General features: G+C 41.5%; 1 protein-coding gene across 2 annotated transcripts in view; it reads left to right on the plus strand.

The window, feature by feature from the left end:
• Positions 1–24265, plus strand: part of grb10b (growth factor receptor-bound protein 10b) — a 72969-nt gene that overhangs the window by 18006 nt on the left and 30698 nt on the right. For both annotated transcript variants that reach the window (XM_083918133.1, XM_083918134.1), the window contains exons 3-5: positions 3040–3136; positions 14780–15077; positions 17715–17859. In XM_083918133.1, the coding sequence (XP_083774259.1) occupies positions 3040–3136; positions 14780–15077; positions 17715–17859 (540 nt within the window). The remainder of the gene's footprint in view (positions 1–3039; positions 3137–14779; positions 15078–17714; positions 17860–24265) is intronic.

The following is a 24265-nucleotide window of genomic DNA, read 5'->3' on the forward strand; positions in this document are numbered from 1 at the left end:
GTGGTAAAAAAGGATTGTATGATAATTATTTCACAAAAATCCTGTGTCAGTGTGGATGTGGCATAAAGGCCGGATGACTGTTTTGACTCAGTCGGTCATCATTTTCAGTACATTTAGTTAAGTCAAATGTACAAAGTGTTTCTTCATATTATCCCAGCATGGGTTTTGTACATATCTTTGCATCTTTAGGCAGAAAATATGTCTGAATGTCTTGCTGCATTGTAGGCATGATTAGCACTTCTCCAGTTTAGAGAGTACGTTGTTCCACAGGTGTCTAGGCAAGGGATGTTTTGATACATGTTTTCATTTATTTATAACATACGGTATATTGGGTTTATGATAATAAACAGTGATTGTTTGTTCTCTGGCATTACCAACGATGGCTTACATAATAATAGGGTAATTCTTGTAAATTAGATGATAAACAAACTAAATCAGCTAATGTAATATGTAAATAAATGTCATAGCCCAGCTTGTCAGTGGCTGACAAGCTGGGCTATGACATAACATGACATAGCTGTATAAACAATCAGATAGACAAAGCACTAGCACAGACATTAGTGTGACCTCCTGATCTCATTCTGGTTAATTTGTAAGAAGGGATTTCCACTTACTGTCTAGTGTTCATGTGTGTCGTAACAGGACTGTCTACAGTTAGAGCTATGGCTGTCAGCAAGAACGGTCTGCCAGAAGCAAGTCTTGGACCCTTGAGTAACATTTCCACATCTCTAAGCTTTCTCAGAATATTTATTTCTAGGTAATGGAAAATTCATACTGTTAAACTGGAAATGTTCTTATGGGTCCTGTCCGTTCCCAGCTGTTCTTTCTTAGCCAAAAACCTCCCAGTAAGCCAAGTATTGATTCATATTCAATCCCCGGCCACACCATTTAACCTCAATCTGACCTGTTCTAAAGGCGTAGGTTTGTCAAGCGTCTCAGTCTTTTCCTTTTTGTTTGAGCCAATCTGCAGACCTTTGTGTCTGTCCTTCTTTTAGTGCCTTAACCTTGTGTCTGGTCTTCCACTGACCCCTTTATAAAAGCTGAACCCTCTGCCCCTTGACTCTTATTTGGAGTTCCTTTTAACTTCATCAATACGAAAGGACCCTCATATGCTTCTTGTCAAAACTTGGCCTACCCTCAGTCCTGTTTTGACCCCTCTTTAAGAACTTAAGTATGTGTGTACTTGTGTGTGTGTGTGTGCAGACTTAGCAGCAGGATAAGAATATGCAAGAACAAGAATAAAAGACAGAAAACATCTGTATTTTTCTTTTTAGTATTAACCTTGTAGGCTTCAATTAACCTATAACCAGAGTTAGTCAATGGCATGGCTGAGAATTATGCTAAATCGTCAGTATTTGTAGGATTAAATCCCCAAGTAAATATTCTGTCAATTGTCTATAGGGGCATCAAAGACTGTCTGGGTTTTGATTTTTTGTTGGTAACATCCACAAAAGAGATCAAGGTGTGCTTTTAAAGGTCCTATGGTCCTTTATTGTGTGCGTGTTAACTCACTCGTCCCAGTCATGCAAAGTAGCATTCAAGACCAGTACATGGTGTGAATGAGTCCCTACATTTTGCTTAGTGGAGCTGAACCATGACCATCCTGTCCTGAACACACACACACACACACACACACAAACACACAAACACACAAACACACACACACGCACACGCACACACACACACACAAGCGCTGTGCCATCCCACCTACTAAACAGCGTCCTAGTGCTGTTTGGGTGACTGGGTAGGGATCAGTCACAGTCTGGTAGCTGGACCCCCAGACAGTGCATATTGATGACGGGTTTGCTATGTCATGGGAACAAATGGGTTGATGCGGTGGTTCTTTTACTTTTTTTTTTTTTTTTTTTTTTTTAAAGCAGGTTAGTCCCATTACGCTCAAAAATCTCTTTTTCTGTTCCGGCCAAGAATGCAAGACAATACAAAGACGGAACAATGCAACGAAATGATTGGATGCGGTTGGGTTAGTTGGTATAGAAGAGGGGTTGGGGGGGTGGAGGTGGATAGCACCATATGCTGACATTGAACTTCCAGTTATATACCCAGCTTAGTCTGAAAGTACGCACCCGGATAGACACCAGAGACTTGAGCTCAAATTTTGCAGGCAAATCATGGATTATATGTTTCCAAACTATTCAGCCGAGCCATTATTTTTGAAGAATTGAGTCATCAGAGTGGACTTCAAGCTTATTTTCACAGTGAGTTAATTCTCTTCAAACTGCCCATTAAGTTGTGTTAGCAAAGTTAATTAAATGTCATTACAGGTTCTGTTCGATTTTAAAAAGCTCTAAAAATGAACATGTCTGTAGAAACTTTGCATTAAGAGACACAAATCTACACTGGGACAAAGAAAACAAGGTAAAGCATATAGAGAGGCTAGTTGTTGCAGTAATAAACTTTGTTGTGTGGAAGTAGACCAAAACTAAATTAGAACATTTCAAAGGAAACTGTTCTGAAAATATATCTGACTGCGGGTTTGAAGAATTACATGATTGGTACCAGGGCCATCATCATTTAATCAAAGGTGGCTGTGGAGGCAGCAGAGATAACTCAAACTGATGTAAGGCAAAACATATAAATAATGTCTGTGTAAAAAAATCCAGCTCTGCCCGCAGAACAAGCAACCGATTTAATAACAGCGTCAGCGGAGGTCTGCTGTGTTTCACATGGTCTTGTTGATCTAAAATTCAACAAATATTGTGGGCAGAGCTGCCTCTTTCTGCCTTGTACACTTGTACAGCTGCTATGACCACGGCAGCTCTAAGCACTTCAGCTTTATTTGAATTTTTCCCGCTCGGTATTTGAAATGGTCCCACATACTGTTCTTCAATTTGTGACCACTTATTGTGACACTCAGGTTTATGATTTCTAAATAGCATAACATTTCTCTCTAAAAGAAAACTGATGTACTGTACCATTTCGTGAATTGCTTCTACATGTGTTGGTTGATTGTTTGGGAGCTTCCCAATGTGGTGACAAAATATTCATGTTTTTTTTCTTTCTTTCATCCCTCTCCCACAGCAGGACAATATAGACCGGTCCTCAAATCACAGACAAGCTGACCTCATTGGTCCGGGCTTCCAGCAACCAGCCAATCGGAGTTCTCCTAATCATCAAGGTTGGTTCACCATCAATAGAGATTAATAAAGTGAAATACTCTTTGAGTTACTTACTGGTGTTTATTGACACGGAAGAGCATATATTGTGATACTCTAACATCAAATTACATGTTTTTACATACAGTAGTAGTGGGACGTGTCATATGATATTGCATGCTACTGGGACTTACTGTGTGTGTGCATGCGTGTGTGCGTGCGTGGGTGCGTGCGTGCGTGCGTGCGTGCAGAGTGGCTTGCTGCTCATTATACTCTACTGGGTCGGGGGTGGGTCGAGGGGGATAATATATATTTGGGTCTCTTCCGCTGTAAACATTGTAGCAGTTCAAAGGGTGATCTACATGGACACAGGGTGCCATTATAATTACGCCGTCTATCTAATTGTGCCATACAAGGTTCATCCATGACAATCGGAGCATGAGATTTAAGTACAATATTGGCTCAGCATGGGAGGTAAGGGCGGGGTGTCTGTGAGGACTCAACGAGTGAATTAGAACGCTTGGCCCCGGCATGGGAAATAAATGGAGCAGAAATTACATTGTCATTTTTCAGGATCACCCGGGATGGAGGGAACTCGGGGGGCGGAGAGGCAGACGAATGGAGATGACTTTAACTGAGGAACATTTTTTGCTTACACTGTCTGAATAGTGATATTTTGGATGGATACCCAGTTGTTGTTCTACAGTAGGTTATGCCAGACATGTGTCGGGAGCCTGATTTATGAGCACCGCTACCGCAGACCATTTAGATCTTCGTCACATCTACTTCTCCCCTGTCTTACCCAAGTGATCAAGTAATGGGTGGCAATTTAGCTTGCACTTTTAAGTGCTTTTACCATTTTAGCATGCCTCACAAGCTGTATTACGTATGCTGCTCAAAGTCTGCCATTTGAGCAGAGGTTTTGAATTGAGCCCCTGTACCTTTGGTGTTATTAGTGGGATTATAATCTTTGCTGACATTGTTAGAGTTGTTTTCCAGTAAACCCACACTTTCATTCTTATAGGCCAATAATAGAGCCACCAGCTATTTGTTGTGCTTGCTATAAAGCTAGAACAGTCATAAACCTATTTTGGAGGGAACAGTATGGCTTTGTTAGACCATGACCCGCCATTATGTCACGTTTGGAATGAGATGCTATTGAGCAGCTTATTGTGCCAATATTTGATATTTAGAAATAGAAGCTGCTCCATTTTCATTATCTAATCTATAAATTGTGCCGTGGACACAATATTTAGAGTTAATTGTATAACAAAGTTTAATCAGGTTTGCCCAAAAGCATTTTTTTTTTTAAATAACTAGAAGAATGACGAGTCCACGCTGTCCCGAGCTGTGGCATGACACATACTGTATGTGGGTCCTTTCCAGTCTCTCACAGATGCGATGACATAGACTTATACTGTGCACCCTGGCCCTCATTTATTAAACGAACGTACAGCAGAAAAACGTGCGTACGACCATTTCCTGGCAAACGTCGGCATTTATCAATTTGGACGTGAGCGGGAGCTACGATCAAATCTCACGTCTGGTCTGAGGTCGTGTACGCACATTTCAGCCTTTGTATTTGCGGTGCAGCACAGCAAAATCTGGCTGAAAATAATGAACAAACCTCAGCTGTCATTAAGCATAAGCAGTCACATATTAAGAACAGATTAAAACGGATTCTGAAAACGAATAAAAAAAATTAAAATTGTGGTTGGAGCAATTGATTGTACTCATGTGTGTCTGAAGGCACCATCCATGAATGATTACGCATTCATCAATCGCCAAAACTACCATTCGATAAATGTACAGGTGATTTGTAATGCCAAGCTATTGCTTTTAAACGTGGTGGCCAGGGACACACACGATTCTTTTATATTTCAAAACAGCTCGGCTCCAGCCCCCCGCGACCCCGACATTGAATTAATGAATGAATGTGCCTGTGAATGTTCTCATTCGTCCAGGTCATCGTTATCCTCAAAGCAATTTCAGTCAAAAACAACTGGACTGGTTGTTTGTCTAGGAAGACGTTTCACCTCTCATCCAAGAGGCTTCATCAGTTCATGTACGCATCTGACCAGGCTGGGACTGGTCCAACTAACTGGTGTGGAGATCCAGGTATTTAACCTCTCCCAAGGCCGATGATGTCACTGAAACCCTTTGTGCTCCAAGTGCCCACGCCCGTCGTTAGAGTGACAGTCGGTGGTGGGCAGTTGGTTTCGACGTCGTTAGTGCTCTATTGAGTCTGAACGACAGTCGTTGGGGTCACCCGGGCCATGTGTGAACAGTTGTCCTTTGAGGTTAGATTGTTGAATCTCCTGGGAAGGGATGAAAGGGCGGCATTGTAAATTGGAGATAAGTGGTGTCTCAGACCCCCTCCTCTGTTTAGCGATGGTTTCTCCACTTTTACATAGATGGCTTCTTTTACTCCTCTTTCAAACCATCTGTCCTCTCTGTCCAAGATTTGGACATTGCTGTCATCAAAGGAGTGGGCTTTCTACTTGAGGTGTAAGTGGACAGCCGAGTCCAGGCCTGAGGAGTTAGCTCTCCTGTGTTGGGCCATGCGTTTATGCAGTGGTTGTTTTGTTTCTCCAATGTAAAGATCTTTGCATTCCTCGTTGCATTGGACAGCATAAACCAGGTTGCTTTTGTGGTGGTGTGGTGTTCTGTCCTTCGGATGTACTAGTCTCTGTCTGAGTGTGTTACCGGGTTTGAAATACACAGGGATGCAGTGTTTGTTGAAAATCCTCCTGAGTTTCTCCGATACCCCAGCCACATATGGGATGACTATGTTGTTTCTCCTGTTATCTTTTTCTTTCTCAACCACTTTGGTTTTCTTTCTGGAGGCAGCTGCCGTTTTAACAAAGGTCCAGCTGGGGTAGCCACAAGTTGTGAGGGCGCCTCGCAGGTGCTTGCGTTCTTCCCCTTGAGCCTGTGAGCTAGTGGGTACGTTATCAGCTCTGTGCTGCAGTGTTCTGATAACGCCAAGCTTGTGTTCCAAAGGGTGGTGAGAGTCGAAAAGTAGATATTGATCCGTGTGAGTGGGTTTTCTGTATACCCCTATGTGGAGGCTCCTGTCATTCTCCATATGGACGTCACAGTCCAAGAAGGGCAAGCTGTTGTCTTTAACTTCCTCTCTGGTGAACTTGATGTTTCTGTCCACTGAGTTGAAATGTTCAGTAAAAGTTTGCACCTCTTTGGATTTGATCTTAACCCATGTGTCGTCCACATATCTGAACCAATGGCTTGGGGTTACTCCTTTAAAGGAGTTCAACGCCTTGCCCTCTACCTCCTCCATGTACAGATTTGCCACAATAGGGGATACTGGTGAACCCATGGCACAGCCGTGTTTCTGTCTGTAAAAAATGCCATTAAACTGGAAATATGTGGTATTCAGGCACAAATCCAGAAGTTGGCAAATGTGGTCTGGTTTGAGATTTGTTCGGTTTTGTAAGGAAATGTCCTGTGTGAGCCGCTCTCTTACCGTGGCCAAGGCCTCCATGGTTGGAATACAGGTGAACAAGGAAGTCACATCGTAGGACACCATGGTGTCATCTGGATCCATGGAGTTTTGGATGTGGCGTGGGGTGTTTCCCACCAGTGGTGCCAGAATATTGGCAACATGCTTGGCAATGTTATAAGTGACCGAGTTTATGCTGCTGACAATGGGCCTGAGCGGGGCCCCTTCTTTATGGATTTTTGGGAGTCCATATAAGCAGGGGGTTGAGTCCTGGGGGTAAAGCCTGTAATACTGTGGTTTGCTAATGACTCCTTCTTTTTGTAGTTGCTGTAGACATTCTATCACCTTCTTTTTGTAACCGCTGGTAGGGTCTCGTTTCAGAGTTTCATAAGTGTTAGAGTCACTGAGTAATGCTCACACAGGACATTTCCTTACAAAACCGAACAAATCAGATGATTAACATCTTGGTATGGTTCTAGGTGACAAAGGTATTCTCTTACGGAATACCTAATAACCCCGCTGGCAAACCCCGCTACAGAGCAAGAGCGCCGGTGTTGTGTCGTATTCAGCACCCCTGCCGTGAAATGCCCCCCCTTCGCATTATAGGTGATATTCTGGATCAGAAGGCTGTTGTTTCCACCCTAAAGGAGTAGTTTATATACAGGTAACCCACAACGGTCAGAACATTGGTTACTTACAGTCTTTAAACTATTTTAAAGAGTTAAAATAACAAACTTGGATAATAGCGAACACAAAACAACACCTTTTTTATATTCTGTGGAAATAAACTGCAGCCATAATTATAAAATGAATTAAATGGATCTTTTGAATATCACCTATAATGTGAGGGGGTGCGTTTCACAGCAGGGGTGCTGAATATGGCACACCTGTCCAACAGTGCGCACAGGCGCACTCGGGTCACAGTGGAGCGCTGCTTCGGTTTGACTCCCTCCCTTATTTTTTTCCATACGGTGTTTTTATTGGCCTCTTTTATTCCACTCTTAAGACTGCCAAAAAGCACATCTTTATTTTGCTCCATCTCGGATGTCAGGATGCCGATCTCTGTGTCGGAAAAGTTTATTTTCTAACCTGCGTTCCTTCTCTCCGTGTCTCTCAGTGGGCGAGGCCTCCGAAACAGGAATATTTAGGGGCGTCACATGTTAATGACGATCAAATTCAGCCGCAGCATTTATCAAGGCCCGCTCATTCATACGCTGAATTTGGTCAGATACGAATGTTTCATAAATCACACGTGGGTCCTTTCCTACAACCAATTCTGCGCTCAGATCTGCGCCCGTTTTCACGCAAGATTGATAAATGAGGCCCGCTGTCTCCTGTTGTTTTTTGTTTTTCCCGCCACAAGCCTGAGTGATTTCAGTGGTATAGGTGAGTTCATTTTCTTTAGGGTTATAGAACTTGCTTTTTGCTCAAAGGCCACGTGAAATTTGGAAATAATCAAAAAGGAGCTAGGTGCGCCCCTCTTGTATCCCATACTCCACGACTGAATAGACTAGATTTAATAATCACCAACTGCCACTTAGTCTTCAGTATATTGTTTTAGAATTTCCCCAATTTAGGTGAGTGTTTATTGGAAATTTGAGTACTTTATGCTCAAATTCTACTAGAAGTGCAGTAGTTCATACTTCAAGACCTTTATCTTGTGCCCTGGGATAACCTCTAAACAAGGTTCTGTCCTGAAGAAATGGAAATGATGCCAGCGGAGCCTGTCATGAGTCTAGTGTAGTGCCAACAACTGCAAGATAAAATCATCTGACTGTGACTTTGTGAAATTTATTCAGTAATTTCATGGTTAATATCTCAGAATGTCATGCACTAGCTTTAAAATATCTGAGGCGAGGCAGATCCATCCTGTTCCACACTGTAGCTGTCCCACTAGTAATGTGTATTTATTTGTGTGTGTATATACTGTATATGTGGGGGGATAAGGCTCTGACATTTGCTTTGTTTTTGGTTGCTTGTTACTTTGTTGGTCTAGGAGTCAATGGAGTGAATGTTAAGAGTGACAATAGAGGAAGCTTGGGCTAATTTTTAGCCATAATTTAACCGCTTACATGTTCTTTGAAGTGAAGGGGTGGAAACATGTCTGAGGACAATGCATTCTCATCAACAGGTTTGTATGATATCTTACAAAAAGTTTTGCACAGACATCTTTGTGATAGCTTACGAAACAGTAATTGGAAGTTTGCACCAAAACAAAAAAACAAAGGTTAGGCAACAAAAGGTGAGGATTAGGGTAAGGCTTTAACACGACTTGGTTAGGATCAGAAAAAAGGTTGTGGTTTGGCTTATATATATATATATATACTTATCTATTATGTTTTTTTTGTTTATTTTTGTTTTTTGGTCAACATATGTCCAGCCAAACAATCTCTAAACCACTAGCAATGTCATATCTACAGTTAAATGCTACATTTGAACGCACATACAGTGGAGATCAAATCATTCATACTGCTTTTATTGAATACTGAGTAATTCTATTTTTATTTCTGAATCTATTCAGAATTTGATAGAATATCAGCTGTGGCTGTACTACTGCTGTACTCGCATGTTTTTATAAATAACCAAGGAACTTCAACAAAAACATTTATTTTTGTGAAAAAATACAATGAGCAAAATTGTAGAGCACTAACCATTGTGTCAGAAGAGAAGATTTCAACAGTGTTTTCTGCAGGCTATATGATTAAAAAAATGAACAGGAAGTGTAGAGGCCACAGATTTGAATGACTTCAGCACATCTGCGCCCACAGGACATCACTAGTTTCTCACACTGCTCTGGTTTGATCTGCGTCCATTCTTCTTCAGTCTCTTCCACAGTTCAGTAACTGTAGTGGGTTTCTTAGACATTACTCTGTTGCCAAGGATTTTCCAGAGATTTTCCACGGGCTTTATATCTTGTCTCTGACACCTCCTACAAATTTAACTGACTTATTTAGACACTTTGGATTCAGTTGCTCCCAGTATGATGCTGAACATAATGTTTCCCATCAGACCCAAATAAATTGAACTTTAGCAATGTCATTTCATGGTTTGGGGGATGTTTTCTGCTGCAGGAGTTGGGCCTCTTGTACAGCTACATGGGAGGGTGAATATAAATATTTATGTGAAACTCCTTCGGGAACGTGCAATACTTTCACTGCAATTGTCTAACAATCAGCTGCAATTTTCATGCAAGACAATGTCCCCTGACACACTGCAAAACGGGTTACGCAGTTCCTTGAAGCCAAGACTATTGAAACAATGAAATGGCCATCCCAGAGTCCAGATATAACTTGACTGAATAATCATGAGCCAATAAGTACAAATTAAGTGATAATATTCAGTTGATTGTCTAAGTCAAAGCCAGATGCTAACATTAAAAATTAATAAAAAATAATTGTCAAATGAATCACTAATTAAGTTATTTTTAGTCCTAGTGTACTTCGTATCAAACACAGTATTAACCACCTCCACATGGATCCACAGTCCAAGATATCACACATCTTAAAATAAAAGATTTGTTAAAGAGGTGTTTGTTTCCTCTGACTCTATCCATTAATTACAAAATATTAGCTGATCATTTTTCTCACCTTAATAAAGCCCTAGAGGTGTTTATACCATTTTATACCTGCTGCATTCCCATATACCAAATCCACAGCCACTGCATGATTCTCAACAGGGATCCCTCTTTTAGCCTTAAATAAATTGTTGCTTGTTCATATACCAGATTTTTGTATGTGTGTGTGGCACATTGGATTGGAGTGGGGCTTTGTGTGCTATTCTGAGACGGTCTACAGTGCCTATAAAAAGTCATGATACCCTTTTGAAATAGTCACTTTTTTGTTTTACAGCCTGAAATAAAAAAAAAATGAAAATCTAGAATAGCAGCATTGCAAAAGTGATGAGTCCCTTTAGAATAACCAATATAACATGCTCAGGTATAACCAATCAATAATTGGCCTCCACCAGACATCAATTGTGGTGACTCTGATTTTACTTCAGAATAAAATCAGCTGTTCTTTAAGGATTTCACTCCTAGTAGGTCATGGAAACATATAGATTTCACCATGGTTGGAATTATGCTTTCAAAAGAGGGATAAAGTTGTGGATAGGCACAAGTTAGGAGAAGGATAAAAAAAAATGTTTTAAGGCTTTAACTCTCCCTCTGAGTACCATTCAGAGCATTGTCTAGAAGTGGAAGGCATATGGCTCCACCCAGACCTTGCCTAGATCAGGCCGCCCCTACAAACTGGATGACCGAGCCAGGGAAAGATTGATCAGGGAAGCTACCAAGAGGCCCATGGTGACCTTGAATGAGTTACAAGTCTTAATTAGAGATGCACTGATTCAGTTTTTTCCGATCCAATCCAATACTGAGACCTGGGCTGAGAATATCAGCCTATACTCGATGCTGATCTGACTACTGTTACTACTGTTGAATGAATGAAGCGTACCAACACAGCACACCACCCAAAATACACCATACCTACAGTGAAGCATGGTGGTGGCAGCATTATCTTGTGGGCTTGTTTCTCTTCAGCAGGGACTGGGCAGTTGGTCAGGATTGAAGGGAACATTGATGCTGCAAAGTACACCCAAACTCTTGAAGAAATCCTGCAGCCCTCTGTTAGACACAGAAAATAGGCAGGTGGTTCACCTTCCAGCATGACAACGCAAAACACACCTCAATAAAAACCACACAGTGGCTAGAGGAGAGGAAGGTGAATGTCCTAGAGTGGCCGAGTCAGAGCCCTGACCTAAATCCTACAGAACATTTTTTGGATGGACTTGAAGAGTGCAGTCCATCGCCGCTCACCACAGAATTTGACTGCACTTGAAAAGTTCTGCAGGAAGAATGGGGAAATATTTCCCCATCTAGGTGCACAAAGCTGGTAGAGACATATCAAGGCAGACTGATGGTTGTAATTAAGCAAAAGGTGCCTCCATAAAGTATTAAATCTGGGGACTCTTCACTTTTCCAACCCTGTTATTCTAGTTTTTCATTTTTTATTAATTTTCTGAAATTCTGAAAAAAAAAGATTCACTTGAATTGTGTAAGGCAAAATGTGTAAATCACGCTGGAAAAACACCAATTTTTTTATGTATTATCATTTCTGGCTGTAAAACAAGTGAGAATTTCAAAAGGGTATCATGACTTTCTATAGGAACTGTTATCAATGCAGAAATATGGCCAGGCCAGGCGTGCTATGACATAAAGGTGGTAATGTCTCAAAAATGGCTAAGCTGTAAGTATCTGGCACTTCTGTTCTCTGTACTCCATGACGAAGAAAGAGCTAACAATGTTTGCTCCCAGTTGTGAATCATCATAGGTTTAAATCCTTTGCATGCGTGCCTGGATGCTGTCCGTGTCATCACTCTGTCTGCATGACGCATGTCTTTGTTTGCCCGATTGTGGAATGCATATGTTATTGCGACCGTATGACTGAAAATGACGCAACAATCCTACGTGAGTTTATGGGTTGTGTTTCTTTGTGTACAAACTACTCTGCCACTCCCAATCCAGAGGCCAAATTGGGTCAGATTTGTGTGGAAGCTTATTTTTCTCTCACTAGCTCAAGGGTACATGTCTCACCTAGTAAGAACAATGGAAAATGATGTGTTCAATGATGACCATATGATGTGTTCAGGGTAAAAAGTCACTTTTGGAATTCTGCTCACCTTTGATGTAGTTTCTGGTTCCCCCTCATAGCTTTTCTTAAGTATTTATTTGATGATGTTGTCCTCACAAAATGAAAAAATATATATTTACGAGTGTTTCTTTTATTATAACCCTCGCTGCTGAATGTAGGTAATGTTGCTCTGTTCTGCATTGTCCGTAGCCTTGTGGATGGCCTCGTATGAACCTGAAATGAAGTATCCTGTGGTATATAGCTCTTTAGCGCTCCAGGTTATCTATAAGTAGCTGCTCCAGCTTACCTGTCACTATTAATACCTACAGATTAACCACCTGTGATTTAACAGGCACCTGTGATACGGCTACCTGACACGTTTTCAGGAAAAGCTCCTCAAAGGCAACACTTTTGTTTCAGCAGGTAGTTTTAAGCATCAGTGCTGGAGACAAAGTTAGCCTATTGCCTACTGACCTGTGGCTCTTGTTGGGCCTTTTTCATGGCTTTATTGTTCAGTGCAGCTGAAGATCAACAGAAAATATGGGAGAAAGAGAGGGGACCACATGCAACAAAGGGCCGCTGGAGTTGAACCCGGGTCCCTGCAGAAAGGACTTTTAGCCTCTGTATATGGGTCGCCTGCTCCACTGATGAGCCACCGGGCACCCCAGCTTCTGGAACATTTTAATGAAAAAATATATCTGGCGTTCTCTGTCTTCCACAGGAAAGATTCCTTGCCAGGCTAAGGGGCTCAATTTGAAGCCAGTACTTTTAAAACTTTACATCAATCAAATTGCTGTTTTCCAGCGTCTGCTTTCAGCTGAGCTGTGGACCTTTTCTCATGACCCTCGCATGACCAGCTGTAAGCTGCCCTGCACCTTCAGCTGTGGGGAAGTTACATGAGTCACACAATACACAGGCACATTCAAATGACTGCATGATAAAAGTTAAAACATGGTGCTTCACATGCTTTCATCCATACGTTTGCACAGCTTTGTTTTTGAACCATTGGCTAGATTTTTTATGCTAAAGCGCTAACAAAATGTTAGCCTACCTCTACTTTTTTTTAGATTGTTTCATTTAGAATAAGCCATTCTCATTTTGCATTTAACAAGGTAGGGCCACAGAAAATCGGCAATGAAATTAGAAATAGAGCATTGAAATGGATTACATGGAAACTTCACATCGCATTAACATTGTTGGTTATCTATCCTTTTAGTATAAATAGCAATGTGACTCCATCCTAAGACATATCTAATCCCAGATAAAGAGTCTCCTCTTGTTGGCTTTAAATGAATGTTATTTACACGTGTCCTTATGTCTGTATGTGGATCTGCATTTAAAAGCCCATCCACTGTACAAGTAGAGCTTGTCTCCCCCTAGTGGTTTACTTGTGTACTACTGTGCAGCCAAGGATCTGGATACAGAGATTTAATGTTGAATTCATGAGATACAGTAGACTCTTCTTTCATAATCAAGAATTATTAATCAAAAGCGGAGTCACCACTGTGGATTGTAATTTAGAAGGAGCAAAGATATGTACCCAGTTTACCCAGATGATAAAACTTTCACAGCATGAGGCAATTATAGAGGGAGCTTCCCTTCAATTGAGCTGACTTCAAACTTTGATACAACATGCTCCTGGAGTCAGTTGAAATATTCTCCTCATGAATTTCGATGTGCCTAGAGGTTTTCACAGGGGCTTTGAGGATGGATCCCCCCTCTGAAGAGAATCTCACATCCTGCTTTTAAAGAGCCTTGATACATGCAATGAAGTTGGAGCTGATGCTTACAGTGCGATGCCTTCACTTTGAACTCCGGTGGTAAAAGTGTTAAAGGCAGGTTTGTGCTTGTACCTGTTATCCCTGGAGATTTGGCTCACAACAGCACAATGTCCTCAGTCAAGATAGTCTCGCAAAACTGGTTACCACTGTGTGTGTGTGTGTGTGTGTGTGTGTGTGTGTGTGTGTGTGTGTGTGTGTGTGTGTGTGTGTGTGTGTGTGTGTGTGTGTGTGTGTGTGTGTGTGTGTGTGTGTGTGTGTGTGTGTGTGTGTGTGTGTGTGTGTGTGTGTGTGTGTGTGTGTGTGTGTGTGTGTGTGTGTGTGTGTGTGTGTGTGTGTGTGTGTGTGTGTGTGTGTGTGTGTGTGTGTGTGTGTGTGTGTGTGTGTGTGTGTGTGTGTGTGTGTGTGTGTGTGTGTGTGTGTGTGTGTGTGTGTGTGTGTGTGTGTGTGTGTGTGTGGCATGTCAGTGTTTTTATTTTCCTTATTCTCCTCCTGGTGCAAATTGAGGTCAAGGGTTCAAATCCTGGCCACAATGAAATGATAGAGAAACTGAAATAGAAAGGGAAAGTCCCAACAATATCCAGGGACTTCACTTGTGTGAGCCTGAACTATTTGAAACCAAAGTAGCAGGCTTACAGGACTTTCATTTTTCTTTTATTGTGTTTTATTCCATTTCGGTTTGGATTTTCTTTCCAGCTTTAGTAATGTGTTTTCTGCTGCACACTGTTCTTCTTTCTTGTTTACTTCCTGTCTCTCTTGAAACACAGTCAGTGATGTATTCTTTTTCTATGTCACCTCCAGAGGATGATGTTGATTTAGAGGCCCTGGTGAATGATATGAACTCTTCGCTGGAGAGCCTGTACTCCACCTGCAGTGGTCAGCAGACAGAGTCCACCCCACTACTGCACAATGGACGGACCTCTGCCTCACACCACCACCAGCATCATAATCACATGCAACACAACCAGCCTCGACAGGGTCAGCACTTACACGCACTAAGCCACGCCTCCCCGGAGCCACCCTCCTCCTCCTCCTCATCTGCGGACTCACCTCAAACCAGCCTCCGACGGTCACAACCCATGCACATCCTCGCTGTCAGGTAGGTGCATGTACAGTATGATATATTACTTTGCCCACTTCAGCAGCTCCTAGTATTGGTTTGTACGACACTAAACAAAAAAGGGAACTGAACCCCAGAGGGAGCTGTCCAGACTAACATGACAGACAGCTCTCAATTTCAATGCACAAAAATGTACATAAACATATATTTGGCTGCAGGATGGCATAGTGAGTTTAAAAAAGCACCACAGTGAAATAACCAGCAGCATATGAAAACACAGAGGTGCTACTACATGAATGTTAACATAACACAGACAGGGTTTGGAGGTTTAGAACGAGGTTTAAGGGAATGTCCACCAGCCTGTTAGTCTGGTTTGGGGTGGAAAAGGCTCTTGAACTAGACATTAATTTGCTTGTATCCTAGGGAACATGGTTCCAAATCTATACAGTAATTGTGCTGCTTTTGATGCAACAGAACTATTTGTGATAATAATTGCAAAAAGAAATTGTGGTGAAGAAGTGACACAGAAGTAAGACAGGTGATTTTCAGTCACTATATGTAAAGCCGTTAATAGTCCATTAAAGAAGATGAATCATTAAGTTAAAGGTGCTGTACTTAAAAGACTGAATAAACGTGGACCGCGATTGTCTCCACACGGCTCTCAAGGACCATTCCCAAACTCAAATACGTGCACTTTGTTTTATACAAATGACCAAGGCAGTCACATGCACTAAAATGTATGCGCACCGGCAAGCAAAACAAACAAAAGAGAAAGTTGGATTACAACACACAGAGAAAGTGACTTTATTGGATGTACGGATGTAGTGATTATTTTCATTATTTATTCATTTGGAGATCATTTTCTCATTTTCAATCAATTAGTTGGTTGGTCCATAAAATGGTGAAAAAATGTTTTCACTGTTTCCCAAAGCCCAAGATGACATCCTCCAATGTCTTGTTTTATCCACCACTTCAGTTTACTGTCATGTAGCAAGCAGTAAAGAAACCAGAAAATATTCACATTTGAGAAGCTGAAATCTGAGAATTTGGACATTTCCTTCATTACTCTCAATGATTCATCGATTTTCAAAAGAATTTAATGCTTGACAACTAATGGACTTAATGGACTAATCTTTGCAGCTCTAGATTAATCTATAATGAAAATAGTTGCAACCTTTATTCATTCAGTATTAAACCTGTGGTTGAAGGAATTATAAATGAGCTGTCCCTTCCTTAAAATGTGAGCATTCATCAGGTGTTTTACAGTGACATCGAACACAATTAAGGCACCATCAGGATTCAAGATGCTTGTAGATAAACATACGCATGTAATAGCAGTTAAAAATCTAAATAAGTGTCAACTGTGCAGGTGCACACATACAGACATGAAGCTTTAAGCTCATTCCTTCCGTTTGCACATGCACAGTCATTCACAAGCATGCAGAGCTTTTTTTCCCTTTCTCTCCACATAGGAAAAGAAGCACACTATCATTCTTCACCACTCTCTCTCGATAATTGGGCATAACGTTTCCTCCCTGATCCCTATCCGTAGCCTTTGAATGACCCGTTCATCCTTGTCACTCCCTCTTTGTCTCAAACTACACCGGCAGGAAGAAAATAGTAAAAAATCTCATTTATTTTGCTACCAAGTGCAAATGTCTCTCTGAATTTAAAGAGCAGCAAGTCATATTCTCCCTAAGGCTGTTATTGTATGCATTCAAAAGTGGGTATGCTCACTCACACGTACACATACACACTAAGGCAACAGAAGTATGGCTGTATGCATACAGTACACACAAGCACAAAGGCATTCGTAGCAGCTCCTGGTGTCAGCTCCTATTATTCGCCTTTAGAGTATATGACAGAAACAGAGGAGAGATGATCAGGTAATGTGGTATTCTCTCTTATTAGCTATCCCTCTCAAACACACACACACACACACACACACACACACACACACACACACACACACACACACACACACACACACACACACACACACACACACACACTGAGGCTCTGAAGTTCTTACTATTCAGGGCTGACCTCTGGATAACCCTGTTCTCAAACTTAGATGGGACAACATCAAAAGCCCCCTTCCCTTTTGAACTCACTGGGTTCCACAGAGAAACAGTTTGATAGAGAAAGAGTCGTCTACAGTGATTCTCTGAGCTAGCTATCTAGCTAGAATTTCACGAAACAGACCGGCCCATTTTAAAAACTGAATGCTGAAAAGTTTATGATGAGCTGTCACATCATAGTTCCCAGGCCACAAGCTTACACTGTATGTGCCTCATTTTGAAACTGCTTTAAAGCGATGTCTTGATTTAATATTGATGCGTGATAAATATTGCAGAAAATTAGCTGGCACGCTGCGGGGGTCTGTGGTTTCCACTTGCTGGGAGACTGCTGTTCATTATGGTTAGATCAGATAGAAACAGACATGAGCTTGCGTACTGTACAGCAATGCTTTATTAATTCCAACTCTCCCCTGCACGTATTTCACATGTGTCAGCGGCTCTCATTTGAAAGTGTTCCCATCTTCCTTTTCAAGAGGTTTTTCCAGGTCACAACCTCATACTTCAGATCATACTTTTATTTCGTTAACACAAGCTAATGCTAAAAGTATGTTTGACCAAAGTGTGACTGTTCCTCTGTCCGGTGTCCATTGTACAGGAGGTTGCAGGAGGAGGAGCAGCAGCTGAGAACATCATCTCTCCCGGCCATCCCCAACCCCTTCCCTGAGCTCTGCAGTCCAGCAAGCTCCCCTGTCCTCAGTCCTGGTTCTCTTCCTCCTGGAGAACCATCTACAGGCAAATATGTAAGTCAAACCCCACAAAAACACAAGGTAGAAACTATCCAGAAACTTTTTAGGAATTAAGAAAGTTCATTTTTCCCCAGTTGGGCTCTTTTGGGTTTCATATTTTACTGCACATTATAATTTGGTGCGGTTTCACTGGATACAATATGGGAGACCGTGTCAGATGCTTTTCCCTTTGAAAAACAGGATATGAGGCATCAGCTGATTTTGATTTACTGTTATGTTGATAACTGTGACTCAAGTTACTTGTTTTTGAAGGGCGCATATTTGAATATCGTAAATCAGCTGTATGTAGTGGTCAAGTGTGTTGGACATAAGCCATAAGGAATTTTCCCTGCTCTACATCTGCCCCATGTTTTGCACATCTGCGGCATGTGTTAATTGCTTGCATGCGATAGCCCTGTACTGTACAGTGCATGTGTGTGCTCAAAAGGGTTTGTGGTTTTTTTTTTTTAGAAAAACAATTAGGTGAAGAGTGGAGGAGCAGAGACTGAGCTGTGCGTGTGTGCGTGCCTTCGAATGTGTGTGCCTGCGTGTGTGTGCGCATACCTGGACACATGGCTGCTTTTCTGTGAGCCTGTATGCATTTGTTGACAAGGTTTTAGAGACTGGTCTGTCTATTCCTGGAAGCCCCCCCCCCCCCCCATCATCACTGTTAATGATCTTCACATGGGGCCGGCCAACGCTGGTTACAGTAACATGGAAGCTTACAGTAATGTGAGGGTGGACTGTTTCTCATAAATACTCTCCCTGGCTACGATCCTGGCCAGTTCTGTATGGCTGATATGGTACGAGATCATAGATAGCATTTCCAGTTAAGTTGTTTCTTGCCATAATGCAAGTATGAGTTTATTATGACCTTCTCTGTTTTCTCATATGTCAGCTCATAAATCACTTTATGCATTGATAAACCTGTGGCATCCAGTAAATGCTTTAGGAATTGGGAAGTTGTGGCTTTGAATTACCATCTGTGACCTAAATAAATCTCCTAATGGTTAATGTTGGACTTAGTCTTGAATGATTATCATGAGGGGGAAAAGCTGTTTCAGTCTTTGTGGGAATGTCATAGGCTTGAAATACTAGCTGCGGCATAAATTCGATATTGCATGGTATCATACGGTGAAGAAATTAACGATTATTGTCCTACTAAGTGGTTATGAGTTTGGCATTGAGCAGGCAAGTAAAGCAGGTTTCTGGTAAATAGTAAGAAACCGATTTATTAGGTTGAGTGACCTGCTCGGGACAGGAATGTTGTTGGTTTTTGAATTCCCAGACGGCCTGTTAGGAGTGCAGTATAAACCAAGAAGTGGAGTGGGGGATTAAAGGAGGTGTAGGAGTGTTGGAGATTAGCAGTGGAGGTAAATTATTTCTCTGATCATACAGTGCAATAACAGCTAAAGTTAGTAACTTTGGTGTGCTTTTCAATGACCCTAAGACACTTACAATGACATGAAAACAAAAACAAAAAACAAGAAAGGGGTAATGATGTGAGAGGCGGGACAAGCAAAGACAGCAGAACAGTAAACAGAAGCTATAATGAATGTGGCATAAATAATAATAATAATAATAACAGTACAGACAGAAACAGAGCAGGTACAGAGACAGTTACAGTAGGGGCATGGTGGCGAGGAGGGATTGGAAAATGGAGGTAGGTCTGACGGGGAGAGAGGAAGGAGGCGGCTGTGGAGAGTAGAGAGGGGAAAGGCGAGGGGAGAAGACAGGGGTGAAGGTGGGTAGTGGAGGTCAAAAGCTTGGGCAAAGAGGAACGATTTTAGGCGCGATTTGAATGTGGGGAGTGAGGGAGAGTCGTGGACAGGTTGGGGGAGAGAGAAGGGATTCCACTGCACCAGACCTACAACATCCAATCAGAGCCGAGGAGTCACTGACGCAGTGTCAATGGCCGCTGTAAACTCCTGTCAAACTGTGAAACTAGGCAGCCCTGATCAAATATGAATCAATATTCTCTTAGTGTAGGACTACTGCCTATTTCTCACAAAGTGTTTTCAGAAACATATTTTAGTGTACCGTTTAGCTGTAAAGTGAGAAAGTTTGTGACCAAGTCAAGCCAAAATGAAGCCCCACCCACCAACTGACCGGACATTCTCATTTTACAGCTGAACGGTACACTAAAATATGTTTCTGAAAACACTTTATGCAAGAAAAAGGCAATACAGTAACATAATCTTGATTAATATTTAACCAGCGCAGCTTATTTTCAATGTTTATGAGCAGTCATTTACGCTGCGTCAGAGAGTCCTCGGCTCTGATTGGTTGTCGGTCAGGTGCAGTGGAATCAAGCACACACTTTTCCACAGATCGTGTATCATGGCCCCAGCTTTACACTATCTGTAAGGACTCTTCTCATGATACTGCAGAGGTTTGGTGTTATTTTTAGCAGTATTAGTGGTGGAAAAAAAAGGAGTTTTAATGCCATCATCGTAATGCCCCAAGCTAATCAGTGCTAGCCACGTCCGGCTGTTAGTGACTGTTAGCGACTCTACCGTTTTTTCTCCGTTTATAGTTTATACATGAAAAAAACTGTGTCGATGGCTTATTTGATTTATGTAAGTGCCGAAAAAGACCATGGGATGGCTTTACGCCGGAATGAAACTTTAACATCTTTAAAGAGCAGGAAAATCCAGCCCAAGTCTGCACAATCAAACCTCACAAGAAATGCTCATATATTATTCCCCTAGTATAATTTACATTTATGAAGGAGACCTCACAAAAGTGAAGTCTATTGTTTTACTTTATCTTATATGCACAGTGCTCATTTCATTATGAGATATTTGTTCATGTAACATGAGACGGTTTTGACTAAATTTTAATAAAGTTTAGTTACAAAAACTTTCTAATTTTGTCAGTCATATTGGTGAATTAGAATTTGCATGGAATGCCATGCACTGGCTCAGAATGTAGTCAAATCTAAATATGGCTGTAAAGATAAACCGTTACTAAATATAAGAAAAACAAAGTGGTTTTGTTTTGCAAACTTTTGCAATGAAGAGGCAGTACTGAGAAAGAGCAGTGGAAAATTGAAGTCGAGTTTGTGTGCCCGCATTCCTGTAAACTTGTGTGCTGTGCATTCATGCATGCATACGGGTGTATTTGTTTCTTAGATGCATGTGTGTTTGCGCTTACGTCTGTCTGTTTGTCTTTGTGAGCTCTGTAAAGTATTTACAGCATTGGCAGAGTCTACCCGTTGTTGATGGCAATGGAAAGTATGTCTCATTGTGGTTGTTCTTCATTGTAAATTCAATTCAGCACCTCTCAGTTGAAAAAAAAACCCTCCCGTGGAGCCGTGTCATGTGTGTGCTGTGTGTTTGGGGTGCACCTCTGGAGACATGTGGAACCGCGGTACCACTGCTTTCTTGCCAACACATATTCCTCCCTTGAGAGGTTCAGATCTGTGGAGGACTGTTGGTCTGTTTAGGGTTTGACAAGTGGGTTGGTGGGCAGGTAAATTATGGCTCTCAGCCCACTCTCCAAGACCTCTAACCATAATCATTTGAACCATATGTGCTCTGATTTGTGTCAGTTTTTTGTTTCTGTCTTTATCTATCATTGTCACTCTGTCTCTATCTACCCCTCTCTCTATCCTCCAAACATTTAGTCCAGTGAGCCAGCTGGCTGGTGAGAGGTTCCTCTGTTTAGTTTACTGAATTTTCCAACCTCCGGGCACTTTGACAGACTCTCATACTTCTGTCCCTCTGTTCCTCCTTACCTCACTCCTTGGCCTCTGTGTGAGGATGCAGCGCTGAGCTGTCAGGAATCACTGGGCAAGCTGTTTGACATGGCCATATGACTCCCAATTACCTCACTTTCCGTCGGTCACCTCTCCCTGCCGTCTTTAAGCATCCCCACTCCCCCAGCCTTCCTCTCTCCAGCCCGTCTTCGTAGCTGTACATTCTTTTAGGTGGAGGAAATCAAAAATTGGGGCACATTTATGTTCAGTGATTTATAAATTGATAGAAATATATTGCAGTGTTAAAGTAATGTAGTCGTGCATACGGTCCAGGTGATGCTGCAGAAGTTTTCTGACATGTTCACGGGAGGTGTGTGTGTGTCAAACTTAAACTTTAAGTTTAAGCATCAATGAAAAATATACAAGGCCAAATGAGAATGTATACTTTCAGATCATCTGAGAGCTGCATGATGGTTAAGAACATTGAAAGAGGTAGCTGCCATCTATGAGCACTGGCACCAGTCTAGTTTTGTATGTGTGAAAGTGTGCACAGATGGACACACATCCTTAGAAAATCCAAGTTCCTGTGCCTGCTAAGGATTACTACAAACACAAGCTGGTCTTTATGGTATTCTAAAACTCCATATAGAGCCATCTGGCCAAAATGCAGGTATTACAACCATGTTACACTTAAGGAAATACCAGGAGCTTGGCCTGTGTAATCCCTGTCGTGCAATGGAAAAACCTATAAGAAGCCTTGAATGCAAGGCAGTTAGCTAGTATATCCATTAATTTTCTCAGTCTGGGTTCTTGACAGTCTGTCCTCAGTAGTGCAATAGAGAGTGCTGTTATGTACTTACTTGGACACTGTGTTCCCATAGCTGCCCCCGGTCTTTCTAGTGTGGGAACACTGATTTGATCACTGGGTTGCCAGATTTTGCTGGATTTACTGTACTTGGACTGGATGTCCTGTAGCTCACTGTGCTCTACGGCATGGTAGGATCCTCACACCCCGCCTGTGCCTCCCTAGCCTGTGTTTCATTATCGTTCTATTGGTCTGTCTATCTCTGTGTGTTCGGACTGTATGTTAGTGTTTATGCTTCTGTCTGTCACAAGTCTCCCTGTCATCCCTTCACCCTTTTGTCCTTTTACTCTGAACTTTTAGTTCCATCAAAATCCCTGTTGATCTTAGCGAGGCATGAGAGCTGTGTAGTGTGAACTTTAACAAATTAAATTGTCTAGATGAATACTTATTCACACATGATGAAGTAAGAGGCCTAAAATAGTGCATGGTGCCAGACAAGCAGTGGAGGTTGGGTTGGCACTAATAATGTTAGCAAGTGAGCTGTCGGTGCTCAATGCCAGAATGGTTGTCTTGTTGCACTAACTGACTAAAATATAATGCTAGTGCTTTCTGTATCACACAGATTTAAGCAAACTTGGTAGCATGAACAAAATAATGACTCATTCTTCAGTAGGAGACAGCAAAGTACAGTATGCAAAACGTTCAGGGTTATGTAAATATAGCATCTATTTATAATATTAGATAAAGAGGAACAAGTACAGAGATATGTGCAGCACATAATAAAGATGCAAAATGTACTAAATATGCATTTTGTAGATATCTTTTAATTTATTTGTTACAAAAAATAATCTATATGTGCAGCACATGCTTACTGTAAATCACAATACATTTTTACTTTTCAGTTTTTGCTATTATGATAACACATTTTTCGTTGTATTCTGTTTTCATTATGCAGGGGAGATCACTTGTTGTGATTTGTTTTTGGGTTTTTTTAGTATCCTTTTCTGTCTATTTCTCAGACTTCTTAGAATGTGCAGAAGCACGGTGTTGCTAAAGGGATCATTAAAATTTGCTCTAATGAGGGTGATTTACCTCATCTCTCTCTCTCTCTCCATCTCTGCATGACTTTGCCCACCGTCGAGTTACTTCCAAGCTGTCATACTACTAATCAAAAAAGTATCACAGTATTAAATGTACTGTACTAAAGTATAATAAAAATTGTGTGTGTGTGTGTGTGTGTGTGTGTGTGTGTGTGTGTGTGTGTGTGTGTGTGTGTGTGTGTGTGTGTGTGTGTGTGTGTGTGTGTGTGTGTGTGTGTGTGTGTGTGTGTGTGTGTGTGTGTGTGTGTGTGTGTGTGTGTGTGTGTGTGTGTGTGTGTGTGTGTGTGTGTGTGTGTGTGTGTGTGTGTGTGTGTGTGTGTGTGTGTGTGTGTGTGTGTGTGTGTGTGTGTGTGTGTGTGTGTGTGTGTGTGTTAGAGATCAACATTAGTAAAGAATTAATGCTTAATTTATTATGAAATATTGTTATTTTTTATTGTTCAGAATTATATATATATATATATATATAGAATTTATACCACTGCTCTACTAGCAGAGCAAGCTGTAAATACAACACTGACATATTATCCTGTTATAAAGTTGGTATGGAGAATGTGTTAGCAAACAGTGGCTTGCGTACACATCAGAGAACATGCAGACACAGTGCAACATGAGCATTTTCTTGGTTGTCACTCACTCCTCTTTTAGCTCTGTTTTGGTCTCTGCCAACTTGTGAGAAAAAGATGTGTCTCTTTAGCTGCTATGAAAGGAAGTCAATTTGTTGCAAATTAACATATCAAAAGTACAATATCAAACTTCTATGTACCAATGGATCACCAATTAAATTACTAAAGAAGAAGACATGGACTCAAACCTGAA

Source organism: Echiichthys vipera (assembly GCF_963691815.1).
Source record: "Echiichthys vipera genome assembly, chromosome: 8".
Taxonomy (NCBI): Eukaryota; Metazoa; Chordata; class Actinopteri; order Perciformes; family Trachinidae; genus Echiichthys; species Echiichthys vipera.